Source organism: Cygnus olor, chromosome 2 (assembly GCF_009769625.2).
Source record: "Cygnus olor isolate bCygOlo1 chromosome 2, bCygOlo1.pri.v2, whole genome shotgun sequence".
Classification (NCBI taxonomy): domain Eukaryota; kingdom Metazoa; phylum Chordata; class Aves; order Anseriformes; family Anatidae; genus Cygnus; species Cygnus olor.
In genome coordinates, this window is record NC_049170.1 from 34,890,050 (window position 1) to 34,915,518 (window position 25,469).

At 37.9% G+C, this 25,469-nt stretch overlaps 1 protein-coding gene across 13 annotated transcripts in view; it reads right to left on the reverse strand.

Annotated features, from left to right (window-relative positions):
• The window catches only part of OSBPL3 (oxysterol binding protein like 3), a 90,171-nt gene that overhangs the window by 41,700 nt on the left and 23,002 nt on the right, over nt 1-25,469 (reverse strand). For 9 of the 13 annotated variants that reach the window (XM_040547809.1, XM_040547804.1, XM_040547807.1 and 6 more), the window contains 2 exons: nt 5,281-5,602; nt 4,469-4,709 (listed from right to left, as the gene is read on the reverse strand). In XM_040547809.1, the coding sequence (XP_040403743.1) occupies nt 4,469-4,561 (93 nt within the window). In that variant the 5' untranslated portion in view covers nt 4,562-4,709; nt 5,281-5,602. The remainder of the gene's footprint in view (nt 1-4,468; nt 4,710-5,280; nt 5,603-25,469) is intronic. The other 4 variants (XM_040547811.1, XM_040547806.1, XM_040547802.1 and 1 more) reach the window with 1 other exon arrangement.

Genomic DNA, 25,469 nt, shown 5'->3' on the forward strand with positions numbered 1-25,469 from the left:
ACTGCAAGCTTACACAAAGGTAGCTTTACGTGAACTGGAAATGGATCCAGTGCTTTTAAAGCACAGGACGATTTAATCCACTAGGTTAGACAAGGAAATGCAAGGAATAGTTCAGATAATTAACTGCATGGGGAACTACTGGCTAACCGCAAGGCTCAACATGGCAATAACAACAAGCATTTGGCTCTGTTCCACACGGGTAGCCAAAGAGCCCAACCTCTTCCAGCCAAACCCCTGAACTCACAAGGTTTTCAAAATGCTGCTGCTGTGACTGTTTTTGGATCTGTTTGCTCTTAACCCAAGCCCTGCAGGATCTCGATTGCTAGTTTGTTTTGTGAGAGATCTGACACCTCATTTAATGAGAAAAAAGCATCAGTTGGCTATTGCTGGGAGCAGCTGCTGAAGCAAAGGAAAACTGCTTACTCTCTAAAATAAAGGCAAATGAAGCAGGCTGGTTGGTTATCATTTGTTCTTATCTGTCTGAAATAGCAGAGGAGCAAATTAGAAATACAGAACCTCATGAAAGCTACTGGAAGCATTTACATTATGGTCCATTTTGTTGATTCCTATCCCACAACAGCGAACTGAAAAAGATACCCTAAACCATAGTGTTAAACTGAAAAAAAAAAAAATGAGAAAAAAAAAGCACCCCACCTCTTTTCATATTCCTCCCCCACACACAAAAAAAAAGAAAAAAAGATTACAACCCTACCAAAAGTTTTGCATCATTATGGGCCAATATCTGCACAAAATGATCAACCTTGCATTTGCTGCCTGAGGCTGAAATTTCACTGAAGGCTGAGGGGAGGAAAGTACCATTGTTACTTTTTCTCAGGTCCAAAGATGCTCATTTCAGATCAGCATGGGAAATTCACACTGTAGTTGAAGAACATACCTGCTGTGTTGCTGAGAATAAAAAACCATACACTTCGGTTTTCAGAGAGAAGTCTGTCATGAGATAATTGTATTTATTTTCTTTATGTAATAAAATAAGAGCCTTCCCATTTTCTGCAGTATTATGTATCATGGAGCTCCTCAAGGTGAATTATTTTGGGATAAAGAATGAAGTAACAAGTTTGAAGGGCTCTCAGACTGATGCTTGCACTTGCAGCTCCCTGAACGAAACAGATGACAGTGCCAGACTTTCTTTCAGTGTAAAATGCAGTCAGTTGTACCGAATATTTTAAGTGCCAAAAATAGAAACCTGCTTTGTGGAGGATAAGGGTTGGCATCAGCTGCATCTAAAGCATTTGTTACAGTTCATAAAATTGGCAGAAATGATTTAATTTTCTTTTTTAGAACATGAGGTATTTTTAAGCAGCTCTCCTGTCATAAGGCTTTTTTCCCTACTGTATCTATTTAAAAAGTTAGTTAGCATATTAGACTTAGAAATGACTATCATAATATATCTACTTTTGCACATAGGTCAGTTTAAATTTAAAGACCGAGACCAGTTTTCCTTCCTCACAACACATGGTTTGAGTTGTGGCTTTGTGGAAGACAACCCTTTCCATGGCTGACAGAGAAGAGCAGAGAGGTGGCATGTGGCAGTAGTCTCCAACCTGCCACGGGGCTTCAGGGTGAGGTGAACATAGTGGAACAGCATTAACTGTTAGTGTCTGCAGTTCACACTGCAAACATATTGCATCTGGCAGAAAAAGGGCACCAAGTTTAGCAAAGGAAGCAGCAGGCCCCTCAAGGTCCTGCAGCCCTGCTTCAGTCAACTCTTCTGGCATAGTGGTCTACCTTCTGCACCACGGGACTCCATTTATCCTCCACACCACTGGCACATGTTGCTCCGTGAGGAGTAATAACTAAATTTTAGCAGTCACAGGAACCCCAGCGGTAGCCTTACACTACTGTGGTTCCACATCCCAGTCTCAAGTTGCTTATTACTTGGTGCCAGTGTGTACTTGCAACAGAGTCTGTGACTAGGAAAACAGAGACTCAGAACTCAGATCTCACTATTTAAGGGAAAAACAAACTAAAACTGTCTCAATCCCTTCCTCCTGCGCTGTCCAGAGTTTTTTTTTTTTTTTACTTAATCAGATTAAAAGAGTTGCCATGTCAGATCAGCAGCACAGAAAAATGCATCCAGGCAGATCTGTTGCAAGCAACAAGCCTAGTTCTGAAGGTGGCTGAAAGGGGCACAAATGTTGGAACAAGGAGTAAGGAGCCTCCCATAGAGCTGGAAGATAAACAAAATAATACCAAAATCAACAATTCACATTTTGCAGAGCACATGGCAAAATGATTTAAACTTTCACAATACCGTTAAACAGGAGTAACATTGTAAATTTAGCTACTTTGTAGACCTCTTGATCACTTTGGCAAATGCAAACAAAGTTATAGGACAACTTATGAAGATATTGCACTTGGTAAAGAAGGGAGTAGAGAAAGTACTGAGTTCCCTACAAATATCAGAAGTCTCTCTTATAAAAAATAAAATGACATAAACATCTTAAAATGAACAACTAATTTCTGAAAAAATGTTTTTCTAAATTTGCAGACTATATACAAAAAGAAAGCAAGTAGAAATTTTAGTCTGCTTAGCGATTAAGTCTCAGCATATGATAAGCCATGCAAACTGCCCCAACTTCTGGGGGCTCGCCTCTCTCATTAACACTTCCTGAAAACATGGACAAGTCACTTGACTCTTTTACATTCTCTAGAGGCAAATGTATTCTGTCACTTACTTGGTACTGCAATGACTGACCATGAAAAGTTTAATAGTGAAACATTAATCAAAGTGGAGATATTTATCACCATGCCTCGTATTATGATGAATTGTTATGATTATAGACCGTACTGCCCTCAACATAGATTGAGAAACAACCTACTTTATATCTCTGTTCAGCTTGACCTGATAGGTGTATGAGGCAACTTACTGTCTGCCTGACTATACTGAGTGAACATGGATGCACCAGGAATACAAATAAAATAGCAAGCTGCATCTCTCACCTTTGCAAGGTATACCTTGCATTTTTGTATAGGTGATCAAAGACTAAAAAAGTAGGGACAGACAAGATGATATTAAACCTTACTGATGTATTTCCTTCCTCCAAAAGAAAGCAGGTGAGAATAAAATGGTTAAGAAATGGTATCCACTGACAGTAATATCAAAAGCCTCAGCTAGCCAACTGATTTGACCATGTTAAAATGGCAGTGAGTTTTTTGCATAAATTCCTCCTGCATAAGTATGGTTGATTTTACTGGCTATGTAAAGCACCAGTGGATTTAGTCATGCTCATGTAAATCTTATTATTGAAATACTATATGAAACACTTGATTGACATGAGCTGCTGGAACAGACAATACCAAATGTTTTACATTATGCTTATTAAAGGTAATCTCATACTGAGGATATAAAAAATAATGTTGAAGGAAAACAAAAAGTGTCCTGAAAGCAAGGATTTCCATGCTTAGTGTACTAGAAACACCCAGCATTTCTTACAAGCACATCATTTTAAAATGCAGAAATTGCTCAGAGATCTGCCTGCCTTGCCAATTGTATGGGCAGGGACAGAAGTCCCAGAAAAGCAGGTGCTCTTTCAACACACAGCTGAGGACTCCAAAGCTTTCGGGGGATTTGGATGCTCAATTCCAATTAAATTTTCAACCTGAAGCAGCTCCAAGAGCTCCACTAAGCTAGCATCTGTACAAATAAAAGTTTATGTTGAGCATATTGCTCATCATTTTACAAGCATGGTTTCAGTGTGTTTAAACTTAATTTTCAGCACGGCTACAAGTCAATGTTTCTTGCCCACTAACAAAAGCTGTCTTAAGCAGTCTTACTCATCAAGTACATACACTCCCAGACAGGTCTTTTAAAACTGTAAGGTTGAAAGAACAGCATAAATGATCACTTCTGCAGAAGGCAAAGTGTGGTTTGATGTTTCAAATAGCATTAGGCATCCAGATGCATCATGTTACACAAATATATATTTTCTTAACTACATGTCTCCAGCAACAACGGGCACAGAGGCCCTATGTCAAGTTTCAGAAAAATGCATTCTCTTTCACACACGGACTCACATCTTTCCCTGGAAACTTGAAATAAGCGGAGCAGTTGCCCAGTATTCTACCACAGAAGTGGTATCTTCCAAAGAGGATTTGGGATTTCAAGATCAAACCACTGAGATCAAGACTCCACAGCAGCAATATTTCACTATAAAGACACTGTATATGCAATGTGATAGAAATTCAATTTTACAAGTGCCTGCAATTCAGGCAGGTTATATATATTATTTTACAAATAAATATTTGTGTAACATGTATTTACTGCATTTGACTGAAAAAAAAGATCCTACTACAGACAAAAAAAGAAGAGGGTGAGGAAGCCAAAGAAGTGATAAAATAAAACAATCAACAGGAAAACAGAATTTAAGAGATTCACTGATATTCATAAGCAAAAGTAATAGCCAATCTTTCAAATGCTTTCAGTTTGGTTACAAAACATTTGTATTACCTGTCGACTTCCCTGCTTGGAGGAGCAGCTGCTAGTACTTCTTGAAGGAGACAGCATTTTCTGGGATACACCAAAGCTTTTTTCTTCACTCATGATCCAAGACCATTCGTTTCACATCAGCTCACTTATAACACCATTAAAAGGTAATTAAGCAAATGTACTGGAAGACTCCTGAGAAATGCAGAACTCATCGTTTACTCAAATGCATTCCAGTGGCATGATCTGCATCTCATGGAAATTCCTAAAAGGGAAAAGAAAAAACAAAAAGCCAAGTTTATCAGACACAATCACTTACCGCCATCCAGTACCACGAATCATGAAATCATAATAGTCTTTGGTAATACAAGCTGATCGCATTACTGTACATTACTAGAAATAAATTCAACAGGCACTTTAAGATAAATTTTCAAGGTTCAAACAGGACCATCAAGAATTTAGGGTCCTAAATACATATTTTAATTGTTGTGACTTATGCAGAAGACAAAGTACAGCACCAGGAATCATTTTAAAGACTTAAGTTCATAATAAAATAATAATAATAATAAAAAGATGACTAACAGATACACAGAGTATACTAAATATTTATACAAAAAAAGAACAAAATACTCTCAAACTGAGGAGAAAGCATCTAACGAAATATCTCACAAAAAGGATAGCAACTGAAAAAACACTTTTTTTCAAGTTCTTTGATGATTTAAACAAGTAAGCATGGCTTCAGATTGTAAGACAATATATAATATATAACATGAGCAATACACACAAGTAGAGAGCATGCAAATTCAGGTACATAAAGCTGTGCAGGAGCATCTTACCTGGAACCAGAAAGCTGTGACTACTGTCACACCAGTTGTCCAAGTCAATGACTGGAAGAATAGTCAACAGTCTGTTTAATAACAGTGCAGTTTGCAGCATATGCAAATAAAACCCATGCCAGAAACTCCCAATAACGGATTTCCAGTGTGGGCAAGAGTTGTCATGGTAACTGCATTTTTGTTTTTAAATTGAACAGAGGACGTAACAAAAGGGTGATGCTTTCCAAAACTTGGGGTGACGGAGCAGCTCTGTGAATTGTCTGTCGCTTCAGATTTTATTGTCTTGGGCAACGAATTTGAACATGAGGAATGGTGCACAAACCTAGGAAGGTAAAGACATTTCCACAGAGAAGAGAAAATTAATTGCCGAAATAGGGAGGAGGCATTACTTCACAACCCGCTTAATAGCTCGCACTGTCAGAAGAGTCCTGAACCAGGCTCAGTGGTTATTGAAGTTTTCCATTCATTTTTTTTCTCCTGAAGAGGCACAAAAGCCTATGCTGAGAGAAGCAGCATTTTAAGATCCCTAGTAAAATGTTTTGTTTTAGAAATTCTAGTTTCCCTTAAAACACAAAACAACAAGCAAACAAAACCACCGTGACAAACAGGTGATGAATTTAAGATAACAACAACCTGGTGCTGCAGAAAACCTTGCTTTTAACTGCTGTGGTCTGAAGCATCCAACTTCTGAACAAAGACCGGTTCCAGCGTACAGCGCCTCTTCTGCAACACGGCTTGATCTTATCTATTTAGAAATACTCAGTTACCCCCAGAGCAAATCTATACTAAGTAACACTAATGAAACAGTCCCAGTCTCCAGAAGTCAGGTTAAAAAGCAAGCTCTGCTGAGGCTGTTTCACTGGTGAGTCAGTTTGGCAATCGTTTCCAGTAACCATCCGCTAAATACAAAGCCAGAGAGTACAATGCAAGAACCTATGAAAAACGCAACAGCACAGTGATGTGGACTGGGCCTTGCACACAAGTTTTGCACTGAAATTACTGCTAATAGTAGGACTAGTGTGGTTTGGAGAAGTTATAGACTCTTCCTATCCAGAAGACAAATTTCTGTATGGCATTTGACCAAGGACTAGCACTTTTAACAGGTTTGAACTATTGAGTAAGCATAAAGCACAACTTTATTAATCAGTTTCAAGGTGCATTTAGTAAAACAGTTTAATGGTAATATCGCTTTATATTAACCAGTAGATGTCAAACACGATAGGGACATAAATACTCTTCGTGTAAACTCAGTTCAGATACTGTCTTCAAAGTGCCATGCACCAAGTGTTTTACTGATGTTCACTGTTCACTCAGATAGCCATGCGGTCCTCTTCACTGCTCAGTGTCTAGAACAACCAATTTACCACCTGGCTTTCATTGTTCACTACCTGGCATTTTGGCAACGATTGGCAGAGTTCATGACAAGAAACAGGCTTAATTTGCAGCAAAATACACTTAAAGTTACTGTCATCAGTATCTTGTGAGCATATCCCTCAGGACATGCCAGATGGAAATTACGTGATGCCCTTTGCCCATCTGAACACAGCACAATGGTTGTGACACCCTGGAAGCTTCAGAAAATGGAAAAACAAAATGGAGGCCTAACTGTTTTTAATACAAAAAGAAGCCATGTAATCAGAAGGATATTTCTAATATCGTATTTTTTCAGTGTGGAGCCTAAAGGAAATTAAGGTGTGCCTACATTTGCATTTTAGCACAGATTAGAAGTACACTTCCTCTGCAAATCTCCTGATCAGCCCTTCTGACCACAGTTTGGGTAGCTCTGCAGGACAGTTGTGGAGCACAGACACCAAATCCCCTCTAGATGAAGTGAAAGCAGACGGCATGCTCCAGGAGCGCAGCCAGCGCTCACAGCACTGAGCCCGTGGCACCAGACTAGAGCCCGTCCTGACTGGTCCCATCCTGGTGTGGATGTGGGGTCCTCGCCATTACCCAACTCACTACAGAGGTCCACTTTCACTGCACTGCTATCCTTGCTAACGTCGATATGGTCTAGAGACACTTACACCACTTAACTTTGGGCACACAGCTAAGAACTCCAGATCTCCTATGGCAATTGTTATTTAGGAAGCAAAAAGAGAGATGGGCACTTTTCCAGAACTCAAATGAGTTGAAGATGACTCCACCACCTACCCCCAGGTGCTTAAGAGAGGCAGGAGGCTGGAAGGATACATCTGACAGAGACCACCTGAAGTATTCTGAGGTTTACTTCCAAAATAGGGCTTTCCAATTTTCTTATATTCCTTCAAATTAATTTGCTACATGGACTTAAGAAAAGGCTTTTGTTACCAGCTCTGAAGAAGGCAGGAATGATGTGCGCCCTCTGTCCAAAGTCTTTTATTAATATTTCAGTAATGTTTCCCAGTAATTCAAGTTATTACCTTGAGAATTCCAGATTTGAACGTGAAACTGTAAGTGAATACTGAATATGGCTCCAACCCATCTGTCAAAACTGCTGCATCCTCCAGCAACTGCTTTGTGCTCCTTTTTTAAAATTCTCTTCAAGCTCAGGAAGAAAAAAGGAAAACATGGTTGCCCTTCAACAACTACCAACTTATGCTTCCATAAGGGTGTAAGAACACTGATCCTGCATCCCAAGTAGACTCTCATATTCGGGCTGCCAACAGCAGTGACTGAGCCTCTCTAGGGTGACTCATATTTTACATTACCTGCAGCACTTAAGGTTACAATGGTACATGAGCAATTAAGACTTTAAAGCAGGCACAAAAATCAGAATTATGCTAACTAAGCTAAAATTGCAGCAGGCTCTCATGGTTTGAGGTAAACATGATCCAATTACTCCGGGTTCAAGACTTTCTGCTTTTCCCCATGCTACAGGACAGCCTCAGAACTATGTCTGCTCCCATCTTTCCTCTGAAGCATGTGCTACCAACTACTTCTGTCTCCTCCGAAAAGACAAATTAAAGGTGTGAGGCTGAGGCAAATACGAATAAATTTAGGAGACGAATTGTCACAACTGCTAAGTATGGGCCTAATTCTTCTCCATTAAGTCAACAACAGCAAAAGTAGGCCAAGAGTACTTCTGCAAATCACCTCACCGTTTTATAGAAGTAAGAAAACATGAGCATCAAATATTATTTATAACTACTGTGTCCTAAACCCATAAGCAGTACTTATCTTTACTTATCATCTGTTACCAGGAGCCTTATCATTCTAAATCAATCAAAACAAATAATAGATATATGACAATATGTACAACAGGAAGACTTGCTAAAAAAAAGAGTACTATCCTAACTTGTCCTCATTGTCCTCAAACCTTTACAACTGTACTGGTTCAAAACAGCTCCTCAGTATCACAATTCATCTCTAGCAATTCTCAAAGCAATAAGCATACTGCAAAATCCCATGTCTCACAAAACAAAAGCAGAAATTTAGAAAAATCTGGAAAAAATGCAGCATTAAATCAACATTATGTGATTGTTTTTGTTACGGCTTTGGAAGAAAAAGACTTAGCTGTTTCAGAGCTGATTCAGCAGTGAAAGAACACTGTAGAGAGAATTTGAGCAGCGAAACTTAAAGTGTACGTCTCATCCCCTAACTGTAGTCAATTGAGATTTTGTGACTAGAAGAATGAGAACAACGGAAAGCTTGATGAAAGTTGTGTGGACACAGCCAGTGCAAGACTGAGCAATCCAAGTCAGAGTTGCAAGTGACATTGAGTGACTTTCACTGAATTAAAAAAGAATCCACCCTGAGACTGCTGCACTACAGCTATTATAAAATTATTAAGTTACATTCACTCATGTCCACCTGCATAAACAGAGCAATAGTTTTTTCCAAGTAATGCATTTACGGCTTTCTCTGTTATACTTCAAATTGTCAGCTTTAATATATCCAACAGTCTCATCCGGCTCAAGAGAAAGAAAAGAAAGAAAGAAAAGAAAGAAAAGAAAGAAAAGAAAGAAAAGAAGAGAAAAGAAGAGAAAAAGAAAGAGAAAGAAAGAAAGAAAGAAAAAGAAAAAAAGAAAAAGAAAAAAAGAAAAAGAAAAAGAAAAAGAAAAAGAAGAAAAAGAAGAAAAAGAAAAAGAAATAAAAAGAAAAAGAAAGAAAAGGAAAAGGAAAAAGAAGAAAAAGAAAAAGAAAAAGAAAAAGAAAAAGAAAAAAAAAAGAGAAAAAGAAAAAGAAAAAGAAAAAGAAAGAAAAAGAAAAAGAAAAAGAAAAAGAAAAAGAAAAAGAAAAAGAAAAAGAAAAAGAAAAAGAAAAAGAGAAAAAGAAAAAGAAGAAAAGAAAAAGAAGAAAAGAAAAAGAAAAAGAAAAAGAAAAAGAAAAAGAAAAAGAAAAAGAAAAAGAAAAAGAAAAAGAAAAAGAAAAAGAAAAAGAAAAAGAAAAAGAAAAAGAAGAAAATTATTTCTAAACTACAGATATGCCATGCACAACTACTGCAGACGTCTTTTTGAAGAGGGTATTTGCTGTTCTTGAATTACTGTTAAGATTCATACTATTGAAAGAGACGGCACATAAATACATTAACACTGCTGCCTATTCCCTTTACGGAAAATAAAATAAAAAAATATTGCAGAAACAAATATAAAACAGTTAAAAACAAGTTATTAAAAGTTGTTGTTTTTTTTTTGCCTTTGAAGGCAAAAATTCAAACAACTTAAGGAAACTAACAGTAACAGGAAGTTTTTCAGACCTGCCTTCAGTTAGGTGCTGTCTCTAGACACCATCCAAATCACAGCCTCTGCTGAGCAGATGCTTCCATTGGCCATGGACACGTACTACTTACTCTCTGAAGCACTCTGCGATGCAAAGAAACAGTTACTTCCATCTAGTCCACTTTCTTAAGGAGGCTGCTGTAGTAATTAAATCATGCTATTGCAATGACCCAAGAGAGAAAAATTTAGTTCAAACAAAACTGTCCTACTTGTGTAATCAAGAGAGACAGAGGGTGGGGGAAAGGGAAAAAACTAGGCAAACCACAAACATACTGCATTTAACACCAGATTACTTTTCATGTATAATATTCATCACTTAATGAAAGAAAATCCTGCATATTGTAAGCATACAAAAACCAAAACAAAACAACAAAAACCACACAACTAACCACCCAGAGACAATCCACTACAATACATCCCAAATAAGACACAAAAGAAGAACACGGTTCATTGTCAAGTCAGATGTTCCTGGAGCAAAGCAAGTATCTACTGTTTCACTAACCCTTGGGACAAATAATTCAGTCCCTTGTACTAGAAAGATCTTATATAAATTTAGAAGTAGGTCAATATGCATCCTAAAATGTAAGTATATATAAAAATACCACCTTTTCCTCACATCTACCGTAAAAATTGACTTTAATGTGACGTGATTAATTTTAAATGCATAATCTTGACACTGTTGCCCCCCTCCCCCAGGAGATGAGATAGATTACACTTGTATGAAATTTGCTGCATACATATCATAGACAGATGATAGGTTAATAATCTTTGTGACTAGTGATACAAAAATAAATCCATTAGCAATGGCAGTTATGTTAATTGTTTAGCTGTCATACCACCTTTTCAATCCAACTTTTAATCACGGGTGAGAATGAGAACACAGCGAAATAGGACTGACCTAGCTCACAGTCAGGTCCTAAATAATCCATTCCTCTTCTCCCCCAGCCCCTTTTGGAAAGAGCCTTGCCGAGGGACAGGCTAGCAGCTCCGTGCTCCTTAGCACAAGCTACCAGAAGGAGTAGGGTCCCAGATGCCCCCCTGCCATCTCTGAGTACAACTCACACATGTGACGGAGAAGCCCCAAACCCAGGGACCACAGGACCTGCTTTGTGATGCTGGAACAGGGGGGTCCACAGTCTCCCTGTCCAGAAAGTAGGAGCTACTGAGCTGTGATCAAATCCAATGCTGGGAGTACAAACACTGCGTACAGCAGTGCTCATGGGTGCAGTGAGGGCCGTCAAACTCAAGCAATAAAGAAGCAGTGGGACTGTTTGCAGTGGACATGCTATTCATCCAGAGAACACTTTACAAGCCAAAAGACAAAGGATGATCAAGCAATAGAAGAGAGAAGAAAGTTTTTCATTTTCAGTCAGGAAAAGAACAGGCACACAGTATCATTTCACAGTCTGTACTGAAAACCTTGAGAGAATCATCTGCTAATGACAATGTCCCAGGGTTGGTATGAGTGGAAACACCATCATCAGAGCTTTGGCCCACGCATGGTTGCCTTTCATTTTTCTGTTATCTATTGCTATTTAAAGCTTTGCTTTGTTCACCGAAACGAAGATATGCCAAGGCCTAATCCTTTTTCGTTTTTTTTTAATACTCGTTAGTGCTAAAACATTACTGAAATGCACACTATTTGTTTTCCTAGATTCAGTTTTGATAGGCACAATGTTCTGGAAGTCAATGCCTTCTGGTGGAAATAGCTGTCAGTCTGCCAGCATGTAGCAATTCAAGATCTTAAGACAGCACTGTCTGTACATCAAGAAAAAGACATCACCTTCCTTTAAAATCACTGAAGGCATCCATATAACTTTGTACCAGACTGGCTCTTTGTCACCTGATAAGCTGCATAATGTTGTGACATGCATAAATCTACCAAGGCTGACGTCAAGCAACACATTTTATTAGACCAGCTCACTTGGTTTAACTACAGAGAAACAAACCCCAAACCAATCACCTGTTTCACGCAGAACAGTAAAATGAACTATTGGAGGAAAGAGTTTCTGCAGCCCAGGTACAATTCTTACCAAAGCCTGAAGAAAAATGTCACGGGGTATGTATGAACAGCAAACACAACCCAGAGATCCTTTAATCTTATGCGGAAAGTTAGATGTGTTCCTGAAAGAGTGGCAGGATCCAACACGCCTGCTCTGTTCTCTTTGATGTGATGTTTTAGTTTTCACACTTCATCATATACTTTCTAAAAAAAAAACTTTTTTTTTTTCCCCTTGCAGATACCTATTTTTTTCCACGATAGAGATGAACTGTCATGTATGTGTAGCATATATCGCAATTTCTAAATAAAGCTGCAGGGGAAACAACACTTCCTCTTGAGAAAGTTTAGTGTTATCCTTTATAAAGCAGGACTATTAGCTCAAAATTTAAATCTCATTAACTTTAATGAGCATGGTAACAAAATTCAGTTTTTCCCCAGACGCATAGAAATTTGTTTACATGCTTTACAAAGTGCAGTGACCATGGATTATAGAAATATCATATTTCTTGACCAATTGTATCTTTGTAGGCTTCTGGTCTCTAAATCCATTCCAATACACCTCTTTCAGTGTACTTTATAACACTAGCATTTACAAATTGATGCAGACAGAGCCACAGCTTCCTTTAAAGCTTATGTATAGATTAGGTCTTCACAGATTGTTTTTTTCATTAAGATAATTTGAAACTTGAAAAGAGATGTGCAGTATTTTGACCAAAGAACAAGTAGTTTTAAGTGCATCAGCATTAACTTTCTCTTACATCTTTTTAGGCTGAGGGCCACTAACTTCCCTATATTGTGCTTCTGAACTGGCAATATGTAAACAAACCTAGACACTTTAGAGAAGTGTTGCAAGAAACACCACTTATAAGGTGTGCTGAGGATAATTAGTGCTATGAGTGCTAGGTGGTTTTGTTATTGATACCAACAGGTAAGAAAAAAATGCAAATACATACGATAAAAAACGGTACATAGAAATGTTTAATTCTTATTTAAAAGAAACATGTTAAGGCTTGCGCTGGAGCTCCTCGAGGACAGATGGAACAATGCCTGCAACTGTCCTTGTGGTGGGAAAGACATCATGTACCTGTATACAGGTAACATGAACAATGAGAAGCAGCTGCTGATGGAGTGGATCATCCTCTTGGAAGACATACATATCACAGTTGGTCTTAAATCCATTGATATGTATGACTGTAACAAACACCTGGACAACGTGAACTAGGAAAGAGACTCCACAGATCAGGTTTTCTGCAACATTATCCTTCTGGCATAAGATAAACATGAACTGAGAGATACTTAGAAGCAGAGACACAAGATGTAAGAACATTGATTATAAATCTGAATGATTAGATGTGGTGTTTTGCCAAAATGAAGAAAACCTGGGGAAAGAATCAATTGCAATAGCTGGGTCAGCAAGAGATGACTCAGGCTAGAGATAAGAACCTTAGACTATGTTATCAGTGTATGTCCTCACCAAGAAAGTAATAATTTAAGGGGATCTCCCCAACTTAAATGATCTAAGTTCCCACAACCACCGCTACCTCCTCAAGTTCTCAATTGCTGAAGGACTGGAATCCAGCTAGGGTTACCTTAAAGGCTCTATTCAGACAGAGCTGGCAGAAGAACTTCTGACCCTGGGTAAAAAAAAAATAATAAAGGTGAACCCAAAGCTGCAGATGAAGCAGCCATGCTAGGGAAGAACAGAAGGCCTATTTCAGAGTAAGTGCTTTCACATCAGTTCTTGTTGTACCACTGCAGAGCTACAACAGAACAAAACATAAAAGCAAATTAGGAGATTGGCCAAAAAGGAAAGCTTCAATTACGACTTGGTGAATAATTTAATGTTATTACAGACAACCCAGAAGAAGGAAGATGTATAGAGTTTTAATGTACTGAGCTTGTTTATACCATTCAACTGCAGTATGGCATCCCAATATAAAATATGGCATCCCTCCGGCAATAATGTTAATAGTTAATATAAAACTGCTGAGGACTTCCGTGGCTTTCAGCAGCAGCTTGGTGCCTCCAGTGTGGAGCTGGAGCTCAAAGTCATCAAATTCATACACACTTTGAAAACAGCCAAAGCAGCTTAAGATGCTCTTGCTCCCAAACAATTTGTTACTGCCCTTTCACTGGAGATAAGTATTCCCCCTCATCGAAAAATTCATAAATACATAAAATCATAGGAGACTTCCTTAATCCACTTCACTGTAGAGTCAGTTGGCACAGCGAATAATTCATGTACTTTACTCTGTTCACCAAAATGCAGGCATGGCACTCTCCAACTTAAGGTCAGCAATGAAAAAGCGGAAGCAGTGTTACTTTCAACTGGTCCAGATAGAGCTGCGAGAGATACTATGTCCCTAATCTTACATTTAGATTCAAGTTAGTGCAACCTACTGCCTATCTATTTGAATTTAATTAAAAAATGAATGAAATTCCACAAGATTTAAAAAAAAAGCTTCAATCCTATTCTCAAGCATTTTTAGAGGTTTAAAAGATTGGAGTTTTTAATTATGATGCCTCCGCAACACAAAAGAAATGAATAACTTACAAAGAATTTGATTTAAGCTTAGTGAAAGGGTGCTACAGCTTAACAATCCATATTTATTACTTCTAATGAGTACACTCATTTTTCACTTCAGTTCCAGTCACTAAACAGGATACAGAGACAGCAGACAACGTGCAGAGTTTCATAATGTGTGTGCAGTCTAGCATCTTGGTTGCTTCATAGCATTTTTGAGGTTGGTTGTACTTGAACTACAGCTGAACAGCCTAGGTTTTAATTATAGGCTATAAAAGCAGCAATAAACAGACGTGTTTACAACTGATGCAGATTCCCCTTAAACTTGTAGTGGAAGAGTGCCACCACTGTTGTTCTTCACCTCCTCTCTCTCCGCTCTCTTCTCCCGGCCTCTCATCCTTTTTGTGTTTGTTTCTAAAATGCTGGCAGTTGGTACTGGTTTTTCTAAAACCACCACTGCTTACAACACAAAAACAAATTAAACCTGCGGTTAATTATGAGTAGTGCAGCATAAGGTGCATCCTGGCATACTTAAGACATTTTCCACATTTTTTCATATAATGCACTTAATGAATTTCTGAAAATGTGAATAAAGAAGCAATTTCTTCTTAATAGAAGAAGCTAAAAGTCTTTTTTTATTTTAAATAATAAAATTATTTTTGAAGTATTTTTTTTTAAATAAAATGAAGCATCAGGAAACATAATATTGAAAGCTGATTTCTTAACAGATGGTAGTCATGCCCACTTCATCCAGGCTGACCTACATATTTTATCCTTAACACTCATCTTTTATTAACTACGTTTTCTACAATTTTGTCAGCAAATAACACTTTCAGGATAAAAAGCCTAAGCAACTCATCCAAATAAGTCTTCTTTATATGAAAAAATAGAGAATGCATAAAGGAGGAAAACACTTTCACAAAACCTATGCCAGAAAATTGTACTTCTGAAATAAAGTTGTATTTTCTAAAGCTCTTGTGATTGAAATGATATGCAAAGTTTTCATCAAATCTTGACCACAATACTTGGACTTTGCAGGGCTTAAAGCATCTTCATAACTCATACTTTCTTCTAGAAAACAAAAAAACAAAAAAATCTGTGCCATAAAGACAGTCAACACTTAGAATTGAATTTCATTATTTTATTCCATGTATTTCATTGTGAAAAGGTGAAAAAATAAATGTTTGTCAAAAATGAAGAGCTGGAGGAGGAATGTGAAAAAAAATAGCATGAATGGTAACCTAAAGTCAAGAGAATTTAACACTTCCATATTAAATGCATATGTGCATTTTTGGAAGAATACCATAAATTTGCTCCCCAAAACTGTACTCACAGTTTTTTTGTTTGTTTGTTTTTTACATCAGAAACTGTCAAGAAATGTTCAAATCCTTTACTTTTGTTACTTCAAAATGACAACAATTTACATGGAACATAAAGATGAATCTTGGAATGACTGACAACAGTTGAAAGGATTACTCTTGGAGAAGTTACACAATCAGCATTTGCAGTTTTCCTGTCTTCTGTTCTGTATTGCAAATCAAGGAAATAAGTCAACTACCTGTTCTAGCTACAAACAAACAAGGTGGCAGCGGGAGCCAGCAGTCCTACTGTTCTTATTCCAGACTGCCATTCTCAGACATGCTAAGTCGCCTGACTGCTCATCAGTGTCTGGAGAAAAGAGCAAGGTATTTTAAACATGTTGTCACTTTGTGTGCAATACGGAGACTGCTCCAAAAACATCCTTTTGGAAAGGCTTGAAGGCTTTCCAGGAGTAGAAGAAGGAAGCATTTTTGGAAATTCTTTACAGTTGAAGTTTATGAGCAGCATTTTGTGGTTAGCAAAATAAAGATGTTGAGAAGAGCACCACACGTATCTGATTGCCTAACAAAGCTCTGAAACCCTGCGTGTATATGGACAGAGAATCAAAAGGACATATCCTACTCTGACTGAAGGACCAGTCCTCTGATGTCCCTCATTGGAATGATCTTTCAGAGTAGAAAACTTGCACTAATCTGGAGAATCACAAAAGAGTTGTTGAAACTATTCCTTCTTTGTTACCAGAACGAGATGACAAAGACTGTTCTCTGTTGTAATTTTAAAATAGGAATTAGGCAGATGAACAGTGAAGGTGATCACTGCTTCAAGTTAGTAACCAAACTATAAAATAAAACAGTGACAAAGCAAGCAGGATCTCCTGTAATGCTCCAGTATCATTTGCACCCCCTAGAGAGAAGATTTTAAGAATAGATCACTTGTGAAGCTGAATGGATATCATACTTTCAAAAGGTGAAAAAAGTCAACACAGAGTACAGCACAACACAATATTTCTTGAGCATCTGGTGTTGTATTTCTCTCTTCATTTTGGTAACTTGAATTAAAATACTGTCAGAATAGCATGACAGTTTACTTAGGAAGCTCACAGACCAAAATTCAAATAATTTACATTTCCATAAAGTACACAAAAAGTTACTGAATTACTCAGGTGAAAAAGATTCTGATCTCTCTTCCTTATGTTTCCGTCTGTTCAGCACCATCAGGTTCTGGAAGAAAGATTTTGAAAGTGGGACAAATGGTAGACTTACGCCAGGCTCTGAACAGCCTCCAGAAAAAGCTGACTCCATCTTCATGCTTCCCAAAGCCTCCACTGTGAAGTACAGTTCATTTAGACTGACCCAAATCAACATTAAACGTTCACACTTTGCCTTTTGCTTTCACCACAGATGATAGGACTTTGTATGGCTGGGAATACTATCACCAGCCTACACAAAAATTTAGTATCATTCTCAAATACTGGATGTAAATTTGCCTTTCCTGCCTGCGGTGTCCAGCAACTCATTTTAAAAAGCCTGTCATCTGCTCTTGCAGGTTGTTCATACAATTTCCCTATACAGTGCTTTGGAATAATTAGAGCTTCCAGTAAACGTTGGAATGAATTGGGTTTGCTCCCTTGTGCAGAGAGATCTGGAAATAATTTTGCCTGGAGATTCCACAAACTGCTTGAAGCAGAGTTCACATCTCCTGTTACTAGCTCATACATTCACAGCTCCATCTCTCTCCATCTTCCTCCTTGCCCAACTCCCTCCCCGCACATGGAATACTTTTCTAGAGCTAGGCCAGGACACAGGAAAAGTGTGAGTTGGTTAAAAGTTAAAAACAGCAGCTTAACTACCTTACACGGCACATTTAAGAAGCTTAAACTCACCAACAAGTGCAGGAGTTGTCAAGTTGGATGTTATGCATTAAGCATGGGAAACTAAATACATGTGACAAATGCATTTCTTTCCATGTGAATGTAATGATTCTCAGCTAATGTATCTAAATTAAGTCACGCATCAGTTATGTCTGAACAGAGCAAAATGACAATTAACATTATGTACGTAATCAACCATTGACTTTTTTTTTTTAATTAAATATTCAGAACCAATTCCAGGGATGCTGCAGGCTTGATTTTTCTTCAGCTGAGCAAGCAGAGATCTATTACTTGAGCAACACCCGCTCAGTCTTCACATCCACATGTACAGAAACAAGATAGTTCGCAGGTGGCAATTTAAATAAACCACCTGAAAGCGAACAGCTCAAATTAGGTTGCCAGTTTATCCAACACCACTAAACAGCCTTCCATTTGACCTTCCTGTAGCATACAGGATCAGGTTCAGCATACAGGAAGAGTGTTCACCACTGTTAATGGGGAAAAACAAAAATTAAAAAAAGTCAGCAATGATAGTTTTTACAATCATTTAGAGAACTCTGAAATACAAGCAAGTGCAGAAACATCACAACTTCTTTAGTGACAGCAATAAAATATTCTTTGTAAAGGAAGGTAAATCTTCCTCACCCTGCACTTGATGATATGTTGCTCTGTTTTGCACCTGCTAAATTAGCAAAAATCTTGCTATGGACACTGTCAGATCCCAATTAAAGCTACTCCAACTAAAAAGAGGAACGTAGGCCTGCCGTTCTCAGACTCCAGCTTCATGACAGGAACGTTACTGGCTAATACTCACGTTGTGACAGTTGCAGCCTGATGCTGCAAGGCTGAAGGACAATTAAAGGTCACTGTCTATTAGATTACACTGGCCACATAACAGAGCATATCTGGATGTTGAGGCTGAAGCCAGGCCACTTGTAGTCACCGCAGAGCCTGACCAGAGCTGGTTATTTCCCTCAACATGCATATCGCTCATGCTTGCACAGCTGGCCGTGGTGCTCAGATCTGTCACTGCGCTCCTGTGCCTGAGAGACGTCGGTGGGCCACATCCTTCCTCTCTGTTGAGTGCACCTTTCACAGCTTTATTCTACTTGTAAGGACTTTTCCAGAAACACTATCTTCCATGCCAAAACCCACATTTCTTTTTGGTCATAAAGCTGCTTTATTACCAAAACCTATGCAAAGTATATCCGTATTTATATACATGCTTTCTAAACATACGTGTACAGTAACACAATCATCTAGTTAAAGTGCCATTGATACGTTTTTAATTAAGTTTTCTTCAGGAGCAGATTTATTTTTTCTATGACGCCTTTGTATTTTAAACATACTCATCTCTAGCTTGTTGAGGCCCACTTCTGGGCTGTAAGTTAAATAAGAATTGATGCCTAGTTATGGAACTGTAAAACGATAATAATAATAAAAAGATCTCCTCACAAATAAAGAGTTAAACAGCTCAAGTGGAAGAGAAGCTTCACTCCCACTCAGCCTGGTATCCTGAAGACAGACAATGTTCACATTCCTTATCCAGGGACCCACTGCTAAACAGGCCTCTGGCTTGTGGCCAGCAGCTCACAGAGATCTCACTTCAAAATCTCCACAAGCATTCCTCACATTTTTTTCCTTCTAATCGTGAATTAGCCAAGTGTAAAGGTGCTAGGAAGATAAAGCCTGAAATAATCAAAACTGTCTAAACAGATGCACACTAAGGAACTTTTGCTCATAGTCATACTATGTATAAATTACATATTTACATTCTCCTGCATTAGGACTTCAGTGAAAAGTCTGATAGTCTACCACTAGACTATGAGAAGAAACTGGTAGACATTTACATTGAATTGCCTTTCAGTCTTAATGGGGATTTTGACTTTAAGTTTGCTTTTTTAAAAAAATAGAAAAAAGGCAGGACATGACTGACACTTTTAAGTGAAATACACTTAAAAACAAGGTGTTAGCCTGGTTATGTTTTACAGAAGTCTAAAATCTGTTCATAACTTGAAAACCTCTAATTCTGCTTTGAAATATATATTATATAAATACAATATATGATTTTAAGTGCAGAAATACAAATTGGTAAGACATTCTCATCACTCCTTCCTTTCTTTCCTTGTATCTCCCTCAAGCCTCCATCCACCGTCCTCTACATGTTTCAGCTGGGATGCCCTCCACATTGCTCACCACCACACAGAGAGGACTACCATCGATGGTAGTGCTGCCTTCCTACCAGCACCGCCATTTCTCCTACAGTAAGTCTCATTTCAGTGAGGTTGCTTTGGTGCACTGACAATTTGAGAGACACTCAGGATTTAGGAATGCTATGTGGATTTTATTTTGACAAATGCTTCTGTCATACTGTTCAAAATTCTTCTGTCTGAAATACAACTCCAGAGAGAAATCAAAACTTAAAAGAACATAGTCAAAAGCAGTGAGAGTTTGCAGGTGTTTCTGTGGGCAGGAAGAGAATGGCCTAAAGTTTAAAAAAAAAAAGAAAAGAGATGTTTCTCAGTTTCTCATAACAAAAGCCTCGAAACAGACATCTAATCTTTATCAAGTGTAATATAACTGTATATAGCTACATCATTGTGTTGGGTGTTGTTTTTTTTGGGGGTTGGTTTTTTTTTGGGGGGACGCTTTCAGTTCCATGCCCAGCTTTGTTACTGAAGTTATTATCATTCATTAATTGCTTTCTTTTCTTGGTGTTGGGGGATTTTCTTTTTTGCATTTTCACTTTTTTATTTAAAATAAGCAAGCATTATTTTTCAAGCTACTACATTAGTACATGGGAATTGTTGCCAGAAGGACTGATAAACACCACCCTTGAAAACCAATTTATTTATGCCACATGTACGCAGCAAAGTAAATCCCTATAGAATACATTTATTCATCTTCATGTGTGCCACCAACCAAGTTATGCACTTGTAAGACCAGTAAGTGCAGTTTTTATAAACCTGGAAAAACAAATAAAACACTTTTTTTGTTTTATTTTTTTTGTTTTGTTTTTTTTACACCAGATCATAAGTCATACTTTCTCAGATGAAGATTATGGAAAGGGTCTGACCAAAAGGCAGATGTTTTATAACTCTTCAGGATAAGGACTGATGCACTTTCTTCTATAGCATCCACTACTAGCCAATGCCAGAGACGAGCATAGGAAAACCCCAGAGCCCACCCTGTGCAGCAGTTCCTGCACTCTGGTCACCAGCACTGCTTTCATCGAGGACTTTGCAAATATCGGGTAGACAGACATCTCACAAGAATACAAGTGTTGGTTGCAGGGGAGATGCTGAAGCATGCCCTCAACAGCTGTTACTTAGCTATCACCAGCTTTTATTAGTGTTTTCGATTTAAATTGAGGGCTCTATGGCACTGGAAAAAAAAAAAGTGTATGAAATTTGTAAAGATAAAGTACAAACTGCAGTTTGGCCAAGCGGAAAAAGCATTTGCCTATGGTGAAGCATGACTCATGGCCTTTAAGAAGAATAATTTCACATTTAGGAGAGTTGCAAAACATATGGAATTTCTGGTCATGGGGTAACTGACTTTAAAAACCGGTGAGTGAGTTATTTCCCTCTTCATCACTCCCCCAGTAGGATTTGAATTTGTAAGTTAAAAGAAAAACTCGTCTCCAAATTTGATACATCCAAATATAAGGAAAATTATCCAACAGCCTACTTGAGGCCACGCTGCAGAAAGATAAGAAAAAAACAACAAAACAACTACAGCAGTAAAATCCCCAGGTATTATTACAGACAGACAACCACAGCCATCCGGCACCACCACTAGCCTCCCTTGCCTTGTCTTCAATATATCTCCCAATCACAATGGGTGAAATAAAAATAAATACACATTTTGGCAAGGACTTATTTAAAAGAAAGCCAAACCAAAGATTCATGACTATTTCAGACACAGATGTGCATACTTCTATGGCTATACGGCAAAGATATAATATGTACAACAAAATTCTTCAGGCATAGCAGTCTGCTGTAGAAAAATCCCTCACTTTTATCTACATTTTCATTTATTTATGTTTACTTAAACAGAATGACAAGTAAGCCAGTCTATTCATTAATACCTTTTCTAAACTACAACACTACCAGACGATAAATCCTGAGTTTAACCAGTGTCGATTTAAAAGTCTTCGGCAGTCTTTAAAAATCTTCTCCTTTGAAAACGCATTATTTGAAGCAAATTACTGTCTCATTGTTATTTAATCTGTGGCAGCCAGAGCTTTTGCTTATTTTACAGCCTGTTGTCTCTCCCATTAAAAGAGCAGAACGGAAGGAGGCAGGAGAGTGTGCATCCTCCGTTTCTCAGAAGACAGGTGGATGCTGTCACCCCTAGATGATGACAAAATATTAGAAATACCAGAATTCTGGTTACTATAGACAGCCTGGAAGATTAACAAAAATAATCTTGTCAAAATGTTTTTTAACCTTGAAGTTTTATTTCTGAAGTTATGATTACACTGGCTGGTGGCAGTATACTAAGTTGAGAAAGCAAATTAAAGCAGCATATGCTTAATAGAAATGTTTCAAAGGGACTCTAACCATGAGATTAGGAAGAGCTGTTAACAACCCACACGGAATCAAAAGTGCTCCGGAAAGTTAACGTGAATTTTTATATGACAGCATCTACTTCAGGTAGCATATGCTGCCTAGCCTTAAGTGCTGGATATTGCTCACTGAAAAGGGGGGAAGGCAAATGGGAACTGAAGAAACTGCTAATTCTTCACGTAATAAATTAATGAAATATCACCAAACTGTGCAAGGGGATCAGATCCACAACTTTTATACTTCCAAAGGACAACCGGAAACAAAATGGTACAATATCACTGTACATTTCTGGTTCAGTAAAGTAGTTCTAGGCATATTGCACATTTTAAATTTAATTTTTAAAATTACTTTTTCAGTGTTCACCCAATTTCCATACCAGTGCAACTTACCACAGGACATACACAGAATATTACCTTAGTCATCATTCCAAGAGTAAGAAACAAGTTAAGAACTCTAATTAGACATACATACACACGCCCTCTTTATGGGTAGAGAGCAACAATACTGTTACAGTCTGCCCTGTTACATCCCCACTTTGTTAGAACATGCTAAATTTAGTCATAAGTTTACTAGCTATGCAAATCATTACATGCATAGAAAACGTACAGATTTATACTACTCGCGTAACAAAGCAAATCCACTGAACATGGCAAGACACCAAAATATATTATAGGCAAAGCTACAAGCTAATTTGCCTTGGGGTACCTTTTACCTTGTTGAACATGTTTGTTGTTTAGATCATTTTGTCCAATCACAACAACAAGAAAATCAGCAGGTAGGGAACGGCACATCATTACATGTTAAAAACTGCATTATCAAACAATTTCAACCTTTAGAGGCAAAGAGTTGCTGCCAGATAAAACCTGGAGTTAAAACCGCATGCAAGAGGACAGTGCACTTTTGAAGTCCTTCTTATCTTTATGAGGATAAATTCTTTTATGTCCCTCAATCAAGCATACTAAGCTTTTTCACTGTAAACAGAGTAAGTACTGCTGCCTCTTGACTATTACTGTAGTTGACAGCACCACTTTTTAGCAAACATGACATAAGAGCCCACAAGAACTAAAATTATTTCATTTTGTAGCACTTGACAGCTTGCTAGCTGTTCAAAACACTTCTAGACTTACTGTACTACAGAAAGGCAATTTTCTAGTATCAACATTTTCATTAATCGTTCAGTATTACGCTTTTAAAGTAGAATAATAATTTAAATTTCTTTGTTTTTTTTCTGAAACAAGTCTGCTATTTGAAATAAACCGCTACTTGTACAACACTCAATCACACTTGTAGACAGTTGTCAAAATGTTCAGATATTAGTTAATACTGAGAGAAAAAAATAAATCATGGGGATAAACATATGCTTGAACGAAACCTAGGAAAAAAAAGTACTTTTTTAAGGTAAGGTATCGTACAAAATCTACACTTAGATCAAGAACTTTTCTTCAAGAGTTCACCACCCTCCGAAAATACAGCAGCAGTGCTGTTGCAGACTTCATGGTCTACGTACACTGGAAAAACAAGGCTTGTGGGCGAGCTCTTACAAGTGACACTAATAGACCTTGGGCAGGGAATGGAAAGAGAATCTTTCAGCTTTAAATCCTCTCCTGGATCTGAAACATAAGACAGACTTCAAAGGAAAGTGAAAAATAACATGCAAATAATCTCTTAGAATCATTATATGTATTATAATATGCCTGTGTGTACACACACACAGAGTGTATGTCAGTGCATACACCTCTGCCAGCACCAAGCACTTGCCATCCAGTCTCCTTACCTTAGGCAAGAGAGACAGAGAGAGGACCCTTCCCATCAGGTCACTCCCCACCAAAAGAGATTTTCCCCACTCTAACCCCCAAACAAGTTAGCCCTCCTTTAATTCACCTCCCTCTCTGTACTTGTGCACCCCATGCAGCTGTTTGCTTGGGAACTGCTTCAAGCATAGCCAGGTTGGGAGCTCACTCTAGGCAGAAGTACCCAGGTCTCTCCTGGGAAATAAGGAGGCACAAAAGTTACCTGGACAAAAAGAAATGCCTGTGAAAGTTACAGTAAAACAGGCAGCCACACTAAAAAGCTTTAAGAGGTTTTCAAAGTCATTTTATATGGTATTACTCCGATGCACTCTATTGTGCCTGCAAAGTTACCAGCCAGCATGTTTTACTCCCTACCAGATAAGATCTTGTCTGATTTTCTGCCAGAATTGGAATGTTCTTTCAACATAACTTCAGCCGACAGGAGAATATATTTTCCTTCTCAAAGTTCTTGCTACGGTTTTACAACCAAAAAGCAAGCAGACATAGCAGACACTTTCCTTTATAAGTGTGTGGCACATTGAGTCAATATGTTTGATGAACTCATTAAAAAATATTGCAAACATATTTCCATAAATACATTTCTGGGTATTAATAACTGCTAATAATTATTCTTGGTGAGGTTTCAGCTTTTTTCATCCCTCATATATGCGTTCATAAGACTATGACAAAACAAGTCTACAACAGATTACATGCTTGGACCAATGTGATAAACAAAACAAGATTAAAGCACATTACTGCAGAAGTATGCTGGTTGTCAACTTTTCACTGTGAGCTTTAAATAAATAAATACATATATACTGTTAACATTTTACAGAATCTTTAAAGTAATCTATTTGTCCTTGAAAAGTACCGACTTTAATAACCTATTTTTTCTGTTTAGTGTGGGAAGCTTCTTCAAACCTAAAGGAACAATGTGATTTTCATTTCTTCCTCAAATACCTACTGCTACAAGAACATGCCTTCTGAATTAAAGTGAGGGTATGACCTTTTCCCAAAAGCAGATGGGAGCATTTAAACTAGCAGTGGGGCAACGAGCAAGGGAGTCACTAGAAGCCAAAACTGTACCTCACCCACTGCAACACATGCCAGGATCAAAGATTCAGTCCCATGTCCCGTTACAATATTACTGAAGGAGTCCACCAAGAACAGCAACTCTCCCTCCCATGCAATCAGTTTGTGTACAAAACCTTTGCTGTTGCACAACTGAAATGCAAGGGACCTTGGTCATATATAATGATTGCTCTTCGTAAGTCAAAGAATAAATTTCTTCAAGTTCTTTCCTGAACTGTGACAAATCTTTTGCCTCCTGATGCATTATTTTTATTCTTCAACCAGTAGATGAATAAGCAACTTGTCACGAGTTTACAAAAAGAAAGACAGGAAAAAGTTAG